The following is a 19,772-nucleotide window of genomic DNA, read 5'->3' as shown; positions in this document are numbered from 1 at the left end:
GCGGCGTCGGGACGGTACGCGGCTGGCGCCGGTGAAACCGCGCCGATTAGGAAATATCCCCGCGTAATTAGAAGGCGCGAGTTTAAATCATGGCGAGCACACGCCACGGCCGCGGATGCGCCCTGGGTGTCAATAGACTCGTTCAACGAGGAGAAAACCGAGAACCGTGCACGCCCGCGCACCTCTACCGACGATACACGCGGTACACGGCCGCGTCGTTAACGATTTCACTCGAGACCGGGTGAACGGAAACGGCCCGCTCGGTGAAATTTCGTTTAGAATCGGTCGCAGCGCCACCGTGTCTGGTGTCCGGGACTCGGCAACGATCGTTACGGGAATCGTGGTCCGTAGGCGCGAGCGAGATCGCCCGCGCCCGCGCCTGCGCAACGACTACTCGAGGTCTCCTTCAAGGAACCTCGCGTCCTATAAACATCCATTTTCAGATCGCACGGGTGGCTTTCAAGGAGCCGCGGTCGATTCTTGCGCGCCTCCTCTTCTTTTTTGTTCCTTTTTTCATACTACCCGGGAGATCCTTGAACGCGTTGCGTCGTTTCTCGACGGTTTCCCGCTCCCGGCGGTTTTCGGATACGTACACCGCGAGCCGACCGCGACGTTACAACGTTCGCGTTATATTTGGAGATGAGGCAGACACCGTGACGTACCACCGACCAAATAAATTATTTACGCTCGTTTCTTCGCCGTCTACGGAGACGAGCGACGCCGATCCCCTCTCTCCGACTCGCGCGACTCTTTCAACCGGGAACGCGATTTTTGCGGAGTAATCGTTCGGGACGATCGCCCGTATCGATGAATTCATCGACGATACGGTCGCGCGATCGAGAACCCGTATCGGCTGAATTTTCGAATTTCCTTTCGCGAAACGAACGAAGATCGAAATTTGAACGTTCCCAAATCGACGAAACGCCGAATCGAGCCCGAGGACCCTTGGACCGGTTCTCCGAGCGGGAGCAAACTTCTTCTCGGCGATCGGTCACAGCTTTTTTCTTTCCTCCGATTCGAACGGACCGAATACGACGTTACTCCGTTAAACGCGTCGAGATTTCTCGCTCGATCTTTCACGAAGTCTCGAGCGAAAGAATTCGTCGACGAAACGAACGTTTTCCTCTCTGGTGAGAAAGAAAGCAAACGTTACGCGACGAGCGTTAGATACGTATTCCGGGTTAACCGGCGCGGTTTCTCTCGGTTCCCCGGTTTCCTTCGTCGGAGCGCGTACAGACGAGGACCGACCTTCCTCAAGGCCGACCTCGATCAAGGACACGCGGCCGGTAGATGCATTTTCCAACGTTTCAGGAACCCCGGACGGGCCTAGTCGGCGTCCGCGAACGCGTATATTATAACTGTTCCGCGCAAAGGTCAAGGAAGCAGAACCGGTGGCCCGCCGCTCCGCGCCACGCCGCTCCACGCCACGCCGCGCCGGTGTGTTCCGTTAATTTTAGAACATCGTATCGCGGACACGGCGAACACCTTTTCCCACGGAGCTGGAAAGACGCGACGACTTTCCAGCGAGCGTGATCGCGCGTAAAATTGCCACTGGAACGGCGGATTCGCGCGCGTTGCCGACTCACCGGACTTCCGTTCTCGCCGACTGGACACGGCCTCGACGTTACTCGCGGTGGGTATCGCGCTCGTCGAGTTTCCCCGCGCATCGATGTCTCTCGAACGAGAGGCGAACTCGTTCAAATTTTCCCGCCCGGTCCTCGTTCGGACGGAAAATTAACTCGAGAAACTCGTGGATCGCGTAACGCTTCTCGTTCGACCGAGAATCGATCACGGTTGAGGATCGTTGAAAGACGGGGCAAAGCGAAGTTACTCGGGATATTTTTCCGCGGGAAGAAATAGGTATCGCGTTTTCAAGGGCGTCGTTGCGAGAAGTTGCGAGAAGTTGCGCAACGGGGGTAAAGCGACGCTCGATCAGCGGTCGAGTATGTCGCGATTCTCGTCGATCTTCTCCCCGAGCGGTTCGCTGTTCGAGATCGGCCGTGGACCACCGAGGTCGAAGAAAAGAAACGCGACTCGGTACATAAGGAGGATAAATTGGCGAAATTTCCCGTTAACGACGCGAAGGCGGACAGTGTCGTCCGGTTCGAGGGTAATTATTTTCTTGCGGGGAACGGGCCCCGATCGTTGGACGTAATGGCGTAGAAACTCTCGTCGGGACAATAATCCGTGCTAAATATAGGTAGCGCGTGCGCTCGGTACGTCGGCGTATTACGGACGAACGATCGCGACGCGCGTCTACACATGTACGGGTACGTACCGTGGACGTAAGCCGGAGCGACAAAGACGAAGAAGAAGCGGACGAAGAGGAAACGGGTTTTCGAGTTTCTTGCTCCGGCCGTGGTGGCCGATCGGGACGACAATGACGATGACGACGCCGATCTCGAGGATAATGACGAGGATGGCTCGCTCGCCACGGGCGTTCGCGCGCCTCTGCGAGCCGAAGCCGCGTCTATCGCGGGGCCCGATACCCGCTAGTCCGGCCAATTACCACCTGCAGCCGGAGATAGATTATGGCTCTCGTTACGTCTGGCTATATTTATCGCGGGATGTATTCGTGTCCCGTAGCTCGGCCGCGAGCGACAGCCATCGTCTCTCTATAGATCTCGGTCGGTCGCGGGACCGTTCGCTCGCGAGATCGATGGGAATCGGCCGGATCGAGGACGGTTTTCGCTAAAACGGAGAGTCGGGTCGACGCGATGCGCGCGTGCTCGTAATTTGCCAGGTAATCGGGCGTTACGCGGCGAACGAGCGCCGCGAATGCGACAAAACGACCAGCGCGGAAGACGAGGTCGTCCAGCGGTGGAATTGATACGGTACGGTGTCTTCGAGGAGTCGATGTCCGCCGGACGAGTAACCTACGGGCCGATAAATCGGGGAATCGGTGGCGGAGGCGAAGGCGGAGGCGGAGGCGGAGGCGGCGCGTGGCCGTCGAAGAAGAAACCGGTGGCGCCACGGTAACGGTGAAAATCAATGGGAAACGACGAGAGATCGCGACGTCGGATGAAATCGGCGGCGAAACGCGCTCGGTAGACCCGGCGAGGAAGCCAAAGACAGTCCGTGATTATCTTATCAAATGGCACGGTATCGGTACCTACCGATGGACTATAATTAACCGTGGGTTATTTCTATACGCGCCCGAGCCCGAGCCCGAGCCCGAGCTCGAGCCCGAGCTCGCGGAGCGAGAAGAAAGAGGGAGACAGAGGGAGATCGGCTCGCGGTGGAAAGAAAAAGCGACGAGCGCGCCCGACGAGGAGGAGCAGGTAGTCAGAAGAAGCCTGTTGTAACGTCCGACTCGCTCGCTTCGGCTCCGGGAATAGATGGTAAACTACATGGCGCGCGGTCCGGTCGGCGCGTACACCGAGCAAAACGAGGACCAAGCCGCTCGGGGAAAAGGAAAAGGACGAGGAACTGGCGCCGGCGCTCCGCGTTTCTAAGCGGCCTCTCTCGGCTCCGCTCCTTGAAAATTACCCGGACGCACGTGAAAATTGCCTGCCGGCGCGAGTCGAGGCGTTCGATTTACGCCGACGAGCCGGCTCTCGAGGAGATTCTTTACCGGCGCCTCGTAATTTCCAGATCGCGATTCCACACAGGAATTGGTACGCCCCGCTAATTCGAACGGCCCGCGCGGTTTCTCCCACTTGGAACGAATTCCATCCTCGCTTTTTTAATGGTCTTCCGTTGAGCCTACTTCGGTGCCGGAATACGCTTTCGTCCGTCGCGACGCGACGTTCTAAAATCGATCCGGGGCGACCAGCGATCGCGTATTTCGCGCGGAATCCTCTCGACGCGAGGACGAAACGATACTCGATCGCGATGGATACACTTTCCAACGATTCGAAATCTTCTTCCCTTCCATCGATCTTCGCCGCTCCGAAATACCTCTTTCGACTAGGTCTTTCCTTCGCGGGAACTTTGTCCCGCGTTTCGCTTTCGTCGCGTTGTCTCGTTTACGGCGATTCACGACGTACCTAGGAATAATATTTTTCGATCAGAGACGCGAGCGATGCCAACGGGAGCTCTGCTCGAGGACGACTGACCCTGCGGGGGTGTTGATCGTCCAGTGCGGTAAAAATAATAGGACCGTGTTAATAACAGTCCCCGGTTTTTCTTTCTCCATCTCGGTCGAGATACACTTGCGAGAACCAACGTGACGTCGTTCGAATTGTTCGCAGATTCCTACGCCGAACGATCGCGAGGCAAAATAAAGAGGATACCTCGCTTTTACCGATCGTTCCGTACCGAAATCCCTCGACGACGACGACGACGATTCTTCGGTAACGATTTTTCCCATCCGATGCGCAGATTCCGTGTCAGCGGCGATTTGCATCCGCGCCTTCCGCGGGGTTCCGCGTAAGTCAACGACCATAACGGTTACATTGCGATGCAACGTAAATAGAATCGTTTGCAATTTAAGCGTCCTAAGATTTGCCGTGTACAGTTTTGGTACTGTTACGCGCGGAATATTCATCGGAGTCGGTGATGACCGACTGCAGTCGAACGGAGTCGAGTTCGGCACGAAATACTTCGGTAAACATCTTCGGACACTATAAATAGAATGGCATAACGTTTCGCCGTTTTGCGCATAGATTACGCCGCCGCGAAACCCCGACCAGGGAAACGGACTCGGCCGGTATTCCGTTCTTCCTGTTGGAACGTTTCTTGCCTTTCGCCGGAGATGCTTCGGACGGATAAGAATTCGATAAAAGAACGGGCAATTTGCTCGCCAAGATCGGGAAAAGAACCAACGGAATTAGCATACCGTTAAGGAGATCGACGAGAAACGCTCGAGAAACGTCTTCCTCGTAGCAGCGACGAATCCTGGGACTTCCTCGTTTCCTCGAGACGTCGGAGAAAATAACAGCTCTCGTTGAAACGTTCGCGCGAGTTTTGGAATTTTGCAATCGCGTTCGAGGGTTATCGACCGGCGCGATCGTTAACGATCTCCCGTCCGGTGTAAAAAAGGTGTCGTCTCTTTTCCCCCGTTCGCGTTCTCGCGTTGCGCGAATCGTTCGATGGAGATCTCCCGGCGCTCTATCCGAGGCTCCTCCGTCGCTCGAGACAGACTCGTTTCCAGGATGACTGCAGAACGGATTCGGTTCGTCTTCGCGTGTTTCTTGCGCTCGCGCGGCGCGTTTCTTTCGCGCGCGATGCTAACGTGTTCACGTGTTCGCGGAGATAATTCCACGGAAGGATCGTTTCTTGCGACGGGTCTCGTCGGTTATTTCCCGGCCAAGGGGACCGATGCTGCTCGAGCTCATGTTCATGGAAGATTCGCGGAACGCGCGGCTGAAAAATGCCTGCTATTTCTAGTCGACAGGCGCATCCTCGCCGCCACCGCCACCGCCGACTGACAAAAAACTGGAGATTCGTCTCTTTCTTTTGTATCCCGGGAAACGGCTTCTTTCGCTCGGCTACGGATACCGTAAGAATGATCGTGAAAATTTTTACGACCGTCCGCTCTCGCGAATCGCATTGAATTCTTCCCGGAAATCTTTAACCGGCGTCGAGGATTAAACGGAACGAGACGGACGAGTCGAACGAAGCGTCGCGAATCGAGTTTAACCGATACCTCGTGGAAACGCGTCCCTCGAAATTGGAAATACGCGCTCTGGAACGCGGCGCCTTATTGTCTCGTAGTTCGGCGACTGCGCGCACGCGCTCACCGAACAAATATGGCGCGTCGAGACCGAGACCGAGACCGATACCGACCTCGCGTGCGGACCGGACCGCATTTTGTCACGATTTGTCGTTGTTCGCGCAACGACGGAGACTCCCGTCTATCGCGATTCGTTTTGCTCCGCGACTACGTGTACGTTCTCGAAAAGAAATTATTCGCTAGCCTCGATAAAGTACGGTTTATCGACGTCGTTTCCCGCGATTCGAGGCGCGCGCTGTTAGACGGAACGTTAGCGCGGTATACGAACGTTTGTCGATTATTTTCTTTTTTTTTTTACGTTTCCTTTTATCGAAGATTCGAGTCCAAGTGCGTAACCACCGATCGGAGGACGATAACGGTTAAAGTTTCGCGCTCGCGACGACCCTCGATACGAGCGTTTACCGACACCGAGTAGTTTAGCGAAATTTTTTCGTTCGTTTCGCGTCCCGTTCGACTCCGTTTAGCTCGATGCACATAGTCGCTCGTGGCGCTTTTACCTTGTCGGCGATTCGAATCGAATCGCACAAAAGGCATTGTTTCCTTTCTACGTTTTATCCTTCGCGTTACATCCGCGACAATGGATTACAAAAATTACGACGGTCTCGTAATACCGCAGGCGTTATCTCGGTGGACGGGAAGTGTTTGCAGTGTGATTGAACTTTGCATCGTGTACACGCGAAGGCCTCGACGAACGGGACGGCTCCTCGAACCGCTCGAGGACGAAATATTTTTTCGGAGATTACGGATGCGGGCAAAGGTAACGACGCGAACCGTCGATTCCGCGAAAGGAACTTAGCGGGAGTCTTGGAGAATTTTTTCGAGAGATTTCGATGCTCGCGTTCCGTGCACGCCTCGGCACGAAAACAACCGCGCTCCTCGAACGTCGCAAGTATGCAGTTTTTGTCTACGAAACGAGAATAGACGGCGAACGATGCAGAAACACGTTACGCGTAAACAACGCTTTTATCGCGGACACGTTCCAAACGTACTCCGACCGCGCCAAGGTTACGTACGATACGCGTCTCGGTGTCGATTAAATAACGGTTTCGTCCTACGAATAACACTCGCCGCTTATCATACAATGGACTCATACGAATCGCTCATTAAACGGCGATTGTAATTCCGCGAGGAACCCCGAAAATCTTGCCAGGTATCTCGTTTTGGAAACGATTCGCGCCCATTTGTCGTTAAATCGTCCTTGCCGCCGTAAGAGGAAGTTGTAATCGCGTAGGAACTGGCGTGCGCGTTAATCGGTTGTACATCCTTGAGGGTAGGAATAACCGGCGCGGAGCCACGGGCAACCGAACCGACGTACGTACCGATCGTCGAATCGTACGCATCTCGGGTATCGAAACGTTGTACCGACGAGGTCGAACGCTCGATAAACTCGAGGCTCGGATCGGTCGGTCTCGATCGACTTTATCGCCCTCGAATCTACTTGTCAGTCGAGGCGAACAATGCAGATGCGGTTAAACCGTTTAACGAGGAATAACGGATTCGATCACCGCCGTAGAAAGTGAAGCAGCAAGATGGCACAGCGTTACGGTAACGTTGTTACGCAACGCGGCGTCGTTCGGCTCGAACGAGGCGGACGGTGTCCCGAATAACGAAAAATTGCCACTCACCGAACGGAAAATAGAAAATCGTTCACCGTTACGCGGCACTGGACGATATTTTCCATTAAAACTTGTATCGTCCCGCGAGAAAAACGGTTACACTTTCTTGCGGCGCGCGCGCGGTTCCGCGAATAGCTCGAATGAAATGGTAAACGAGAGTGCGCAGAAGCGGCCGTTATTTTTTGCGCGATTATAAAGGAGAAACGGGCGAACAAGAGAATAATGGGCTTGATAAAGTGAATGTACTGACCAACGTCTACGATGTGCTGAAGCGTCGGAAATCGCCTTTTAACGCGCAATGAAATCCTTTGCAGCGTAATGACATACGCGAGTACGGCGTACCTCACGATGTTTCTCCTCATCAGTCTCCCTCTCTCGTCCTGCAATGTGAAAACATTTCGAATTTATAACTCCAATAACCGCAGCTTTACAGTCGTCGAACGCGACCACTCGCTCGGGAACGCTCGCAACAATTAAGGATACGCGTATTCACGAGCGCGAGCTCGTCGCCGCGATTTATCGGTCGATGCTCGGTAAGATAATAACTTAACGCGCGATTCCATAAATCACGCTAACGGCTCTCGTTCGAACGCGCCTGTATCGCCGTGCGTATTCTTCGAAACCGAGAGCTCGATTCGTTAGGAATATTGCATCGAAATTGCGACTCGACCGCGAACCCACTCGTCCCTCTCGGAATTTTTCGTTAAGTCGAGTTCCGTGTCGTTTTTTGAGAAATTGCGGCTTCTCCCGAACGTCGAACATTTCGAGCTCGAGAGAACGATCGACGGTTCGGTTACTTGACGAGTCCGTGAACGAATCCAGTACGAAAAGGGGGACAATCGTCCACGTCGAAAAGAGTGCAACGGGATTCGATTCGTTCGGCGAGTCGATTCATTTTCAAAAATAGAATATCCTTGGGTATCCCGGCAACGTCCGCGACAACCTCCTCGTGTTTCGAAGAACGAATCGCTACCCTCGATCGGGGAACGAGGCTCGCTTCGATCGAAAGCCGAAGCTAGAAATAGAGACGACGAACGCCTCCGGACGCTAAATTATAAGATTAAACCTCACGGAGTCTTGCCTCGTGCAACTCGAACGCGCTTAAGCTTCTTAAACTCGAATTAGCAGGCGTTCCCGATGTTGTGTTCGTGAAAGTTACAGCTTATCATTACGAAACTTAATTTTGCATGGCGGGACGAGCGTCTGGCTCAACTTCGGTCTGGGTTCCGGCCAGGGTCACCGGTTGCCACCGACGCGAAATTCGTGAACGCGCCTCGACGAATCCGGATCGGGCCGAAATCGATATCGGGGAGACGCGGGCGGTTCAAAAATTCGTTTCCTAGGCGGCGCCGAATGCCGAACACGTTTCCTGCGGCTCGCGCGCACTTTCCCCTTGTTCCTTTGGCCCGTGGTCGCGAATCGTCGCCGGGTTTCGTGTCGTTCCAGTATCGATCGAAGAAAAACCCCGCGGTGGCGCCTGCCGGCTATTTTTCCTTTCGTTTCTGGCCAACGACGCGCGCATTTTGTAACCGATCGGCCGTTTTGTAATCACGGATCGCCTCACCGCGCCTCGCCTCGCCGCGCGACCAACGATCGTGCTCGACGAACGGAATGTCAATTTGATCGGGAAAAGTGGGCGAACGATTCCTGGATCGAAATTTTCCACGTCTCGTTCGATCGACGTTTCGCGATTTCGGCCCGTTTCACACTTCGCGGGAAGTTTCCTCGGCTACGTTTCCGTTACGAGACGTCCGATGTCATCGGTAGTCTAATTGAACGCCGGTTCAAGGCGAATCGTTACGTATGTAGACCACGATGAATTCGGATGAAGTATTTTGTGGATCGAGGCACGTCGCGTACGCCCCGATATAATGCATGCAACGGCCGAAGAAAGTTTGTCGAAACTAAAATTTTCGAGCGGCTAATAACACGTGGACGTTGAACGCTACGCGCGCCACGTGCCGATTTGGAACGATCTGCCGCCCCATCCATCCGACGAAGAAAGTTGCGCGCCGCGGCGCGAAGCGAAACGAGCACCAACAACGATATCATTGAAAGCGTTGGAAACGCCACGGCGAGCAATTATTCTTGATTAATTGTTCGCGCGCGTACCTACCGTTTCAACGCCGGCGACGACGTTACTTTATGCACGCGTTCCTACGAAGAGCTCTTTCCTCGAGGCTTCGCGTTAATTGCGAAACACGAACGACTCCGCACCCGTTACGGTCCACGCCGACTACAATCGTCGCGACTGATAATTCGCTGCTCGCGTTAACGTCCTCGTTAACGTCCTCTTCGTCGACGAAAACCTTCCTTCGAAAACGTTGCAAAAATGGGGTTACCCGCGTTCCATGTGGTTCGTCCGATTTTTTCTTCCCTTCGACGTCCACGCAATTAGAGATTAATTAGTTTCACCTTCGTATTAGGTTCTCGGCATTCTTAGCTCGCGGCGATGCTACGCGGTCGATCTCTCCGGGCGCGTAAACCTCGGCGAAGAATTTGCCTCGAAGGCTGCTCCGATTGCAGGACTTTGGGAACGCTCGTGTCGTCTCTTATTATTATTATTATTATTTTTTACTTTCTTCGGGCGATCGCGATCGAGCCTCGACGCGTTATGACCGTGACTATGCGAACGTAACGAGCGACTTTGGACTTTCTTCGTTGAAATTCCTCGACTTGTTCTCCGTGGAACGTACGAATACCAAATCGTGTCCCCGAACTTCTTCTTCTTCTTCTTCTTGTTTCTCTTCTTCTTCGTTTCCTCTCGGTCGAAATTTATTCGGAACTAACTCGTGAATCATCGTTCGGTCGGTTCGGTCGTTTGCAAACATCGCGTTATTTCCGGTTCTTCTCCGAATAAATAATCCCGTCCGAGTACGCATACCTGTACCGGTCGAGGAGATAACTCGTCTGGTCTCGCGCGAGACGCACGTTGTTCGGTTCGTTCCCGTAACGGACGATCGAGTCCTTTTTTCCCCTGTTCGTTTCCCGTCCGTTGAACGGACGAACGTCCCTTCTTCCACGGAATGCCGCGACTTAACGTCGCGCGTGTAAAAATGCACGGCTTGGCAGCTCGAAAAGGATCCTCTCGGCGAGCGGGTCGGGGTCGGGGTCGGGGGCGGGTGCGGGTAGGGTCGCGCGGGCCGAGGAGGGTGTCGCGTGGAGGGAGAAGGCGGGAGTCGAGCCATCCTTCTCGCCTCGGGGCCTGAATTCCAATTAGATTTCAATGAAAGGCACAGCCCAGAAGCTCGTGCTGCCCACTCGACTCGCTGCTCATTCACAAATCCGATACTTTGCGTTACGTGACTACATGACCGCGCGAGCGGCTCTCTGTACGTATAAAACTACAGTCCCGTTCCGTGGCTGGAGACCTTGCCCGTTGGCCGGCCGCGTGCAGAAATTCCGTTGCAGCTCCGCGGAACCCGTGGTATTGTTCGCGCGATCCGAGCCGGCGGAGAGGGCGCGGTGATGGACTTTCTCGCGCGACCAGAAAATCGGGAAGACTCGAAATGCGCGTTACGTCCTCGCGTTAACGCAGAACCGCGTGCGAGCGCTAGCACGCTAGCGCGCTAGCTCGGAGCGCGTGTAATTATTTCAAGCGATCGCGCGCGACTCGTGGCGGTTACCAAGTCGAACGACGACGACCACGACGGCGAGGATCACGACCACGACCACGAGGACCGCGGCAAGGGGAACGAGAATGGAGAACGGCCAGGGAACGTCGCACGAGGAAACGATCCGGTCCGAGGGACTCGATCGATCGCTTCTTGTTTCTATCGATACAAAACACACCGGTAGTCGGTCCGAGAAAACGCTCCGGCTGGTTTTACACGGTCGCGATTCGACCGTTTCCAACCGGGTGGTCGGTGGTACGCGCTCGCTCGCTCGCTCGCTCGCTCGTTCGTTCGCTCGCGGCGCGCCGATGCACACGAACCACGGAGCGACGAGGACGGAGTCGGTCCCGCGCGCCAAGGTGCGCGCAAACGCGTAGGTTCGTCCTTCTTTCTCGCTACGATATATACGTTGCACTTTCACTTCGACATTGTGTCATTGACCACTCGCCCGAGGGATCGTTCTTCGACGAATTCGAAGTTCCGAAGTCGGCAAACGCTTCGCCGAGTCGCTCGATTTTTTCCTCGAAAGGGTGCCTCGTTCGCGCGATAGGCGAGGGTAAGGACCGGCAACGACTCGGCGATCGATCGTTTCGACCGCGAGGATCACACGGAAAACTCCACCGAGGGTGGAAACACGGGAATTCCTCGAACAGCTTTCGTTTCGCAATTCCCCGGTACGCATCGTAGAAAGTGAAATCTCCGTCGAACGACGCTCGAGTTTCGAAAGAAACTTCCCAATTCTCTCGGCCGTGGTCATCCTCGTGTTCGACAGTCCCCACGGAGACGACACGGTCGCACGCTCGAGCCTCTAAAACGTACCGTACACCCGGTCCCGATGCGTTCGCGTTCGTCGAATACAGCGATACTGAACGGGTAAACGGAATCGCGCGGAACTCGTGTTTAACCTCTCGTTCCGTCGACAATTTGGCAGCGATCGTCGCGCAAGGTCACGGATGTCGATCGGGCCGATATTCGCAAATTACTTTCGAAACGATTCGCGATACGGGCGCGGGCGCGCGTGCGCTTGGAAGTGAACTTTCGTTATCGGTTCGTTCGGCGCGATCAGAGAAAGTAACGATAATGGACGCCAATTTCTCGCTCGGCGTGCACCGTGCCGCGCTAGCACGTGTGCGAGAGGTTTGAAATCGCGTGCCAAGGGTCGCGCGATGAGCCGCGCAATGGGAGGACTGCTCCGCGTCCCGTACGTTACCCCGGTGCGCGGAACACCGAGAAGATTCGCTCGGTTGCCAATTATGGGATGATCGTTCCACGCATTTTTTTCGCTCCTGGGCGTGGCGTGACTCCGTCGCTGGCACCTACTTGGGTTAACGACACCGAAACGTGTCACGGCAATTCATTAGCGTAATGAGACGAACGCGGCAACGACGACCACGACGACCACCACGACCACCACGACCACGACGACGACGACGACCAGCGACCGAGCAAGGCTGCATTTATCGGCGATTCGCGCGACTACGACTACCGGGAATTTCGTCTTGGTTAAAACGCGCGCGGACTTTTTACGCTCGAGCGAACGTTTGGCACCTCGAGCGAACCTTTCCGGGAACTATTTCGATCTTCGTTACTTACGTTTCCTGGAATCGCCGCGCTGATAAAGAGAGCCAAGTTGTCCGGCCACGGCAACAATTTGTACTGCTCCCACCACCGCTTCACCACCAAGCTCACGTAGAATCCCAGAACGAACGACATCGGTATCGACTCGCTCGAATTACCGAAGTAGTATCTGATCTTTTCGAAGATTCTGCAACAGAAACGGTTATCGCCGGTTCTTATTACGGCTTTCGTGTACGCGCGTCGAGAAATTAGCGTTCGTCTCCCACTTTCTCTCGGTCGCGTTCGGGGCACCGTTCCCGCTCGACCGTACGGACAATTAACGCCGTGATACGGCCGCGGGACTGAATCGAACGTTTACATAAATCGTGTACAGTTCAATATTTGTATAGTTGCTCGTGTATCGCGTGCGGTAGAGTTCTTGCACCGCCTCGCCTACAAGTGGAGCAAGGTTGAGGTGATACCGTCACCCAGCGAGACCACTACCGGTCGTACGTACCGCTGATTATCGACAAATGGGAATTTCCACTAAGATTTTCCAACTATCGGCGAAAATTCGACGACGGTTTTACTCTATCGCCAAACAGGAGACATTCTTTCGTTCGGCCCTGTTGTACTTTTCTTCGAACACTTTGTTTCTTTCTCTCCCATTGTTCGAAAATTTTATCCAGAGATCTCACCGGTCTCCGAGCGCAAGCTGCATATCATCGTTGCATCGAAAAAACACCCACCGAATCGCGGGGAATTTATCGCTAAAAACGTAAAGAATATATAAGATCGAAAGGAGCTTGGCGTCGTTCGCTTTTGGCAGATCCCTCGTGTCATTGTTCGGCCTTGCGAGGCCCTAAGCCAACCTCGAAACCGGCCCTACGGTTCTAAATTTAGAACGACCGAATCGAAGCGAGAGAGATCAAAGGAGAGATCTTTTTGCATCCACGGGCTTCGGCTCGCGTTCCTCTATACCTTTTTTTTTTTTTATCTCGGTATAAATAACAGGTTACGTTTTTATGCGTTTTTTAATGCCGACCACGGACGAGCCTGCGGTCCGTTCCGTCGTGCGAAACGCGCAACCTGCGCAAGAAGGAGGAGGGAACGATTTTATTTAGGATCCTCGTGATTTAGGTTCGCGCAATGGATCCCCGGTACGTTCGTAAAACGCCTCTTTTTTTTCTTCTTTGTTTTTTCTTTCTTTTGTTTTTGTTCGAGCGCGAATTCGTTCGAATCTTCTCTCTCGAAAAATGAATCGACACCGCGAGTCGTAATTGCTCGAATTGACTTTTACTCGGTTCGTTGTTAACCGTTCCGGTTCGTAGCTCGAGGTCCCTCGTTGATTCGCGCGCGATAAAAACGCCACGGCGAGGAGGAAACGGCGAATGAAACGCGACCGTAAAAAATGAAAGAGTCGATCGATCGATCGATCGATCGATCGCGCGGGGTAACGGAGGGAACCAACGGTATTAATGCTAATAAAACGAGGCCGTCGTAAATTTGTCGACGTTAACCGATGAAATGTAATCGCGATAGGAACATTGGAAACCACGGCTTTATCGTCCGACCAAGGTCGATGTCGCGTGGGTTTATCGACGCGCATAAAATCCGCGGTTATGGCAGCTCGTACCCACGCGTCGTCGAATTTATTTTCCGCCCGGATAAAACCGATCGAACGGGAGACAGTTGCTCGTTCGATAGTTTCGCGCCGAGTCCTCGAGAAATTATTTGCTTTCCATCGATCGAAAGTTCTCGCGGTACGATCGTATTGTTCGCGTAACGCGCGCGGGAACTACGTGGCAAACTCGTGGCTCATCTCGAAACGAAAAGAGGAAAGATTGTCTCTGGAAAGTACGTAACAAGTGGATACAACCGCGAACAAACGTAAACGAGGGCTTTTTAAACAAACGAATATCGGTACTTTCCACAGAATGCGTTCGTGTTGCATCGAAACGCATCGACCGTGCAAAGTATCTCGTAAACTACTCGCTATCTTTAACCGGGTACGTTTGTACGCAGGATTTATATTCGTTTCCGGTAAAACAACGCCGCGATTGCGCTCTGTAGGTGTATCGTAACGTTGCATCGATCTTTCTAAATTCTCTTACGAAAGAATCGTGGCCGGTTTCTCGAATCACCCGGTACGACTCTTATCGCGCCACGAGAAACATTATTAACGACCGCCGAGGAAAACTGTATCGGAGTTTCCGGAACGATTCGCGGGGAAAACCATTTTCCTCCTCCAAATATAGCTCGTTACAACGGCCACGTACGTCTTTCGTTGGGCGCGTGTTCACCGATCGTCGAATTTCAATCCGTTTCGAGTTCTCTAACGTCTCGTAAGATATTCGAACGAACGTGTACATATACTCACACCCGCTGGTGCTCGTTGAGTCCGTATCGATATGTAAAATTGATGAGGTAGTAGACGATCAGGTAGACCAGCAGTTCTCGCCAAATTAGCTTGTACACGGAACCCCGCCATCTGCGAAAAACAAATACAAAGATACGCGATGAGTATACAAATATTATTCGCGCGAGAGACGATAGCGACGGGCAAAATCCGATTCGAAGGAACAACCTACGGTAGAACGTGCCAATAGGTTCGACGGTAGTTTGTTCAAACAATCGTTAAAACTATTTTCAATGTACGTACAATTATCGTTTCTCGATAAAGCGAAAGTGCGATGTCGTTAAACCGGTGTTTTTCAAAATTAGTACACGTAGAAAGAGTGCTCGTGTTTAAACGTAAATAATAAACTTATTAACTTTAATTTTTCAACGCGAGCGTACTCGACCGCGATTAACGATATTATTCCAGATACGCGCGTCGAAGGAAACACCGGTTTCTTTCGTTCCGTAAAATTTATGACCCCTTTATACAAATTCTTCCAACGACTCGAAACTATCGTTATTGGTAAATTGATTGCGAAAATGTTACACAGCTCGGGCTTTGCGCACCGTCGATTGATTCGGCGGCGCGAAGGTTACGAATCTCTTTCGTCGAAATATTAAAAGATACTTCGTACAAGTTTTGCAACGTTTCCTTCCGTTGAAGTCTCCCGCGTGTAATTTGACCAATAATCGATGCAACGAATTACGAAACGCGTGGAACGCGTTCAACGGTGGGAGAAAGAGAAATAAATATCGTTATTGGTAAACAAATTGCGAAATCGATATTCGTGCCTCGCCGTCGATCGATTCGGGAGAGCAAAGGTTAAGAACCTCTTTCGTTGGAACATCGAGGCGATTTTTTTTCGTGAAATTTTCGCAATAATTCCCGAACCGTCGCGGAACGCGATTCGGCGTCTCTCGCGCACGATTCGAACAATACCGACGATTCAACGAATTACGAAAGTCCGTTCCGTTTTAACGTGTAGAAAAGAGGAAGAATTGTAACGAGGGAGCGGTATCCCGCGCGAGCAAACGAGCGAGCGAACCAACGAGCGAACGAACGAGCGAGCGGTTTCCCTTTCGCGGATTCACCGCGTCGCATTTCGGTGGTCAGCGATCGTGATGAAACGCGAGACGTTACGAAGCTTTCGACAGCGGCATTCGTCGGTCGAAAAATTAGATTGCAGAAAGTGGAGGCGACCGGCGAGCGATCGTGTTTCAACGATAACGACGCCACGGATTATACGTCGCGGCGGTATTCGGGATTCGTTGGGTCCCGGCTCGAATCGGTGTCAGGGTTAGATCGATTTTACGAGCTTCGGGTACACTGAATTCGCAATATTTTCGTGTCGAAACTACGCACCAGTCGTACGCGGGGTCGTTCCATTAAATTGCATGTGCATGCGTACAGATTCATTGCTATTCGGGCACTTTGTACCCTTCTACGAAGTCGACGAAGAGGTGTCGATGGATTCGATCGGCCCGGGCGGCCACAGGTCGAAACGATCGAAGGTCGACCGTATCGAAGGTTTCCTCGCCGATACGGATCGCGGGGCGCCGATGACTTTAAATTCAAATCCCGCAGGCTGGAGATATCACGATCGAAACGTAGCGCAAACGAGGCCAAAGTGAAAACCCGCGTATCATCGACGCCCGTGCGTCCCTGTATCCACGTTGTTCGCTTCGACGCGCGGATGAACGCGTTTTTTCCAAGCCCCTGTCCTCGTGGGAAAACTTCTCGCGAAGAGGTACGCGAGAAACGTTACGGAAAAACGATCCGCGCGGCCGTACAGGTTGCGACGCGAAAAAGCAAAAAATAGAAAAGAAAAAAAGAAACTGTGCCAGGTCGGAGAAACACGCTTTGACGGCACTGAAACCGTTGGAAAAAAGACTACGAGAACCGCGTCGGATATCCGGTGTATTCAGAACACTTTACCCCAATGTGCTCGCAGACCGTAACGACTCGATGCTCGATCGCTCTTCTATGTATAATTATATGTAACGCGCTCGCGCCCAACGATTGAAAAATTGCGCTTCCCGGAACATTTCGATGTTCGGCGAACGCTCGATCGATCGTTGAAGATCGCCCCGCGCGATAATTCCAATATCGTCGATCTTCGCCAACGAGAGTCCCGTTCTTGAATTCCAGAAACGAGTTCCTCGAAGATGTTACTCTCGAACCCCGGAGAACGTTCGTAGAAAGAACTTTATCGATCGATTTATGCAAAAGTAAAAAAAAAAGAAAAAAAATACGATTCATTGAAAACGAGTGAAAGTATAGCGGTACATTTCATATCTTTCGGAGCACGAATACGCCGAATTCCGACGTTCCTCGAATACATTTCGAAACTTCGTAAACAACACCGACGCACGGTCGGCGTATACCGATCGGAGGTCGGTGTTTCGGCTCTGTTTCCCAACGATCTCTCGGTCGGCGAATCGACAACCGCCGATTGCGAATTTTGCGCAATTGGTGCGCAAGCTTCGCTTTTAGACGAGAGAAAGAGGAAAAATGAACAACGTTCCCGCGCTACGAGAGTACACGAATATCGAGTCGTTCCATTGTTTGTGTGTCAGTGGGTCATGGTGGTAAGCATTGTCCCACACCATTCGTACATACGCCGCGGTTCGCGACCACACGCCCGTGAAACCACCACGTGCGCGGGACGCGTGTTGCACGCGTGACGCGACACACGTACGTACACGAGTCATTAGACCGGTACGCGATCGTGGCAGTCATCGTCGTATCGTCGATCGATCCTTCGTCGCTCGTACTTTGACCTTCGTTGAATCTACGATTTTTACCAGGAACATTGAACACCGACTCGTGCGCGATGCACGGACGCTTAAGTACACGGTTAGCGACGCGCGAGCCTCGTAAACACGTTCATTAAACGTTCCCCCATCGATCGATTCCTTCGACGAAGAAACGCTAATATGAGGATGGACACGGCGACGCGTATCGCATCGCGATTCTTCGAGCCGTGTACTTTCGCGCGTCTGAACGCGATTCGATCGAACGAGGGTGGAGAACACCGCGAGAGAAACGTCGATCTTCTGGTAAAAAATCGGAGCAGAAACGAGCGAGAAACGTTTTCGCGCGGGCCAGAGTCCATTGCGCGAGTGTCGCGATTGGTATTTCTCTTTCCTTTTCGCAAAGACCGCGAAACGTTTCCATCCAGCGAACGATCGGTCTTCCTCCTCGTAACCTCCGCAACCGAGTAAACCATTAATAAAAATGAGTGGCAGCGAATGATTCAGCACGCGCGGTTAGGAAAACTCGTTTCTGTTCGCCGTGATGTTTCGCATACGATTGACCTGCCGATCGTTTCCGCCCTCGCCGATGTCAAGCGATGGCGCATCTCCGCAACTCGTGTGCCGATCATCGTTCGCGATTCCTCGGTCGAACGCTTGATTTATGAAGTAACGCACAACGATGCGCAAGGATGAACGTAATTAAGCGGACGGCCCGATGGCGCTGCATACCTAATCGCACCGCTAACGATAATGTTTGGAACGTTACGTCATTATCGAGCCGCGATTCGCGGGAATTTGTGCAGCGAGTCGCGAGGATCGCGTCGTCCGCTCGCTGGGAGCGATGTTTTTCGATTCGAGCGATACGGATGAGTTTCCGCGAATCGAGTTTCTCGCGCCGCTCGAAGACAATGTACCTGTTACGACGCGTTATTATTACCGTCGACGAAACGTTTATCAAAACCGAAAGCAGCCTCTGGCTCCGTTCGGTATTTCGATCTGCGTTTATTCGTCGTTCGATGCAACGAGCAACGCGCCTTCTCACCGACATCCGAACCTTTGTTTTCGCATTCGAGATTGAATAACGTTCGACGCGGTCGCAGTTGCTCTCGAACCGTGAAGACTCGTAAACGTCTTCGCGCGGTTTAAAAATAAGCAAAGGGAGCAATTCCGTACCGGTGCGAATCGTCGCGACTCGATCGAAGAGTTTCCGGTCTTTGAGGTAGCGAGAGAAGGAAGAAACATCGAAAGACGCTGTAGATAATTTTTCGCGCTATTCTCGTTCATTTTGCTCCTACGAGGTTTCACCGTTAAAACGGTACGAATTATCTCGCGGTGAAACGGGTAGACGGAGAGGGGTACGCGATTTCTTTTATCGGCGACCGGTGATTCCTCCGGTTAAGGAGACGGTCGAAGAAGACGTCGAAGCGTCTCGTAAAGATCGACGCACGAGGTTACCGATCGGTGACGTACGCGGACAAACGTGCTCCTCGTCCCCGAGTGAACGGGCGAGCTGGATGCCCGCTCGAACCCCGGCCAGATGTCGAGCATTTATGCAAGATCGTTATAACATAATATCCACTATAGCGGGCAATTTAGCTCGGACGCAGAAGCGTTTCCTTTTTAGTCCTTTCTCCGTTCGCCTCGCGGTTTCCACGCGAAATCGGCCGTACCGTGGCTCGAACGTGGCTCCGAATAAATACGACGTCGTTTGTCCTCCGCGGTAGCTCTGGCTCCGATCGGTGCTAATATCGAGTACGAAACGCGTTCGAAACCGTAATCGTTCCGCGCCGTCGCCAATTAACGCGATGGTTTCGCTGAAATACGACCGGTTTCGCGCGAGGCTCCTTTAACTTGCGCAAGATCGTTACGTTGCCGACGAAATTGGGAACGTTTGTTCCGCGACGCGAGTTCTCGCGCCTCTTGGTAACCAAAAACGGAGAGCAACAACCGGACGAAACGTATCCATCGTTCGGGGAACGTTAACGACGACAGATTCTATAACCGGAGGGTAATTTTCGAGAGCGCTTAGCATTGTACACGAGACGCGTAGGAAGTGACCGGTGCGCTGTAACTGCTTTCGTATCACCGCGGAATGTTAAATATTGCTGAAACGTGAGTCACCGTCGCGTTGCTCCGCTAACTAGCCAACAA

The 19,772-nt window shown here is 52.9% G+C and overlaps 1 protein-coding gene across 1 annotated transcript in view; it reads right to left on the bottom strand.

Annotated features, from left to right (window-relative positions):
- The window catches only part of Best2 (bestrophin family protein), a 48,684-nt gene that overhangs the window by 13,974 nt on the left and 14,938 nt on the right, over positions 1 to 19,772 (bottom strand). The window contains exons 2-4 of the mRNA XM_076314219.1: positions 14,845 to 14,955; positions 12,501 to 12,672; positions 7,544 to 7,673 (exon numbers count right to left, since the gene is read on the bottom strand). Coding sequence (XP_076170334.1) covers positions 7,544 to 7,673; positions 12,501 to 12,672; positions 14,845 to 14,955 — 413 coding nt within the window. The remainder of the gene's footprint in view (positions 1 to 7,543; positions 7,674 to 12,500; positions 12,673 to 14,844; positions 14,956 to 19,772) is intronic.

Source organism: Ptiloglossa arizonensis, chromosome 6 (assembly GCF_051014685.1).
Source record: "Ptiloglossa arizonensis isolate GNS036 chromosome 6, iyPtiAriz1_principal, whole genome shotgun sequence".
Taxonomy (NCBI): domain Eukaryota; kingdom Metazoa; phylum Arthropoda; class Insecta; order Hymenoptera; family Colletidae; genus Ptiloglossa; species Ptiloglossa arizonensis.
Note: the sequence above shows the minus strand (reverse complement) of the source record. Positions and strands in the feature narration are given on the sequence as shown.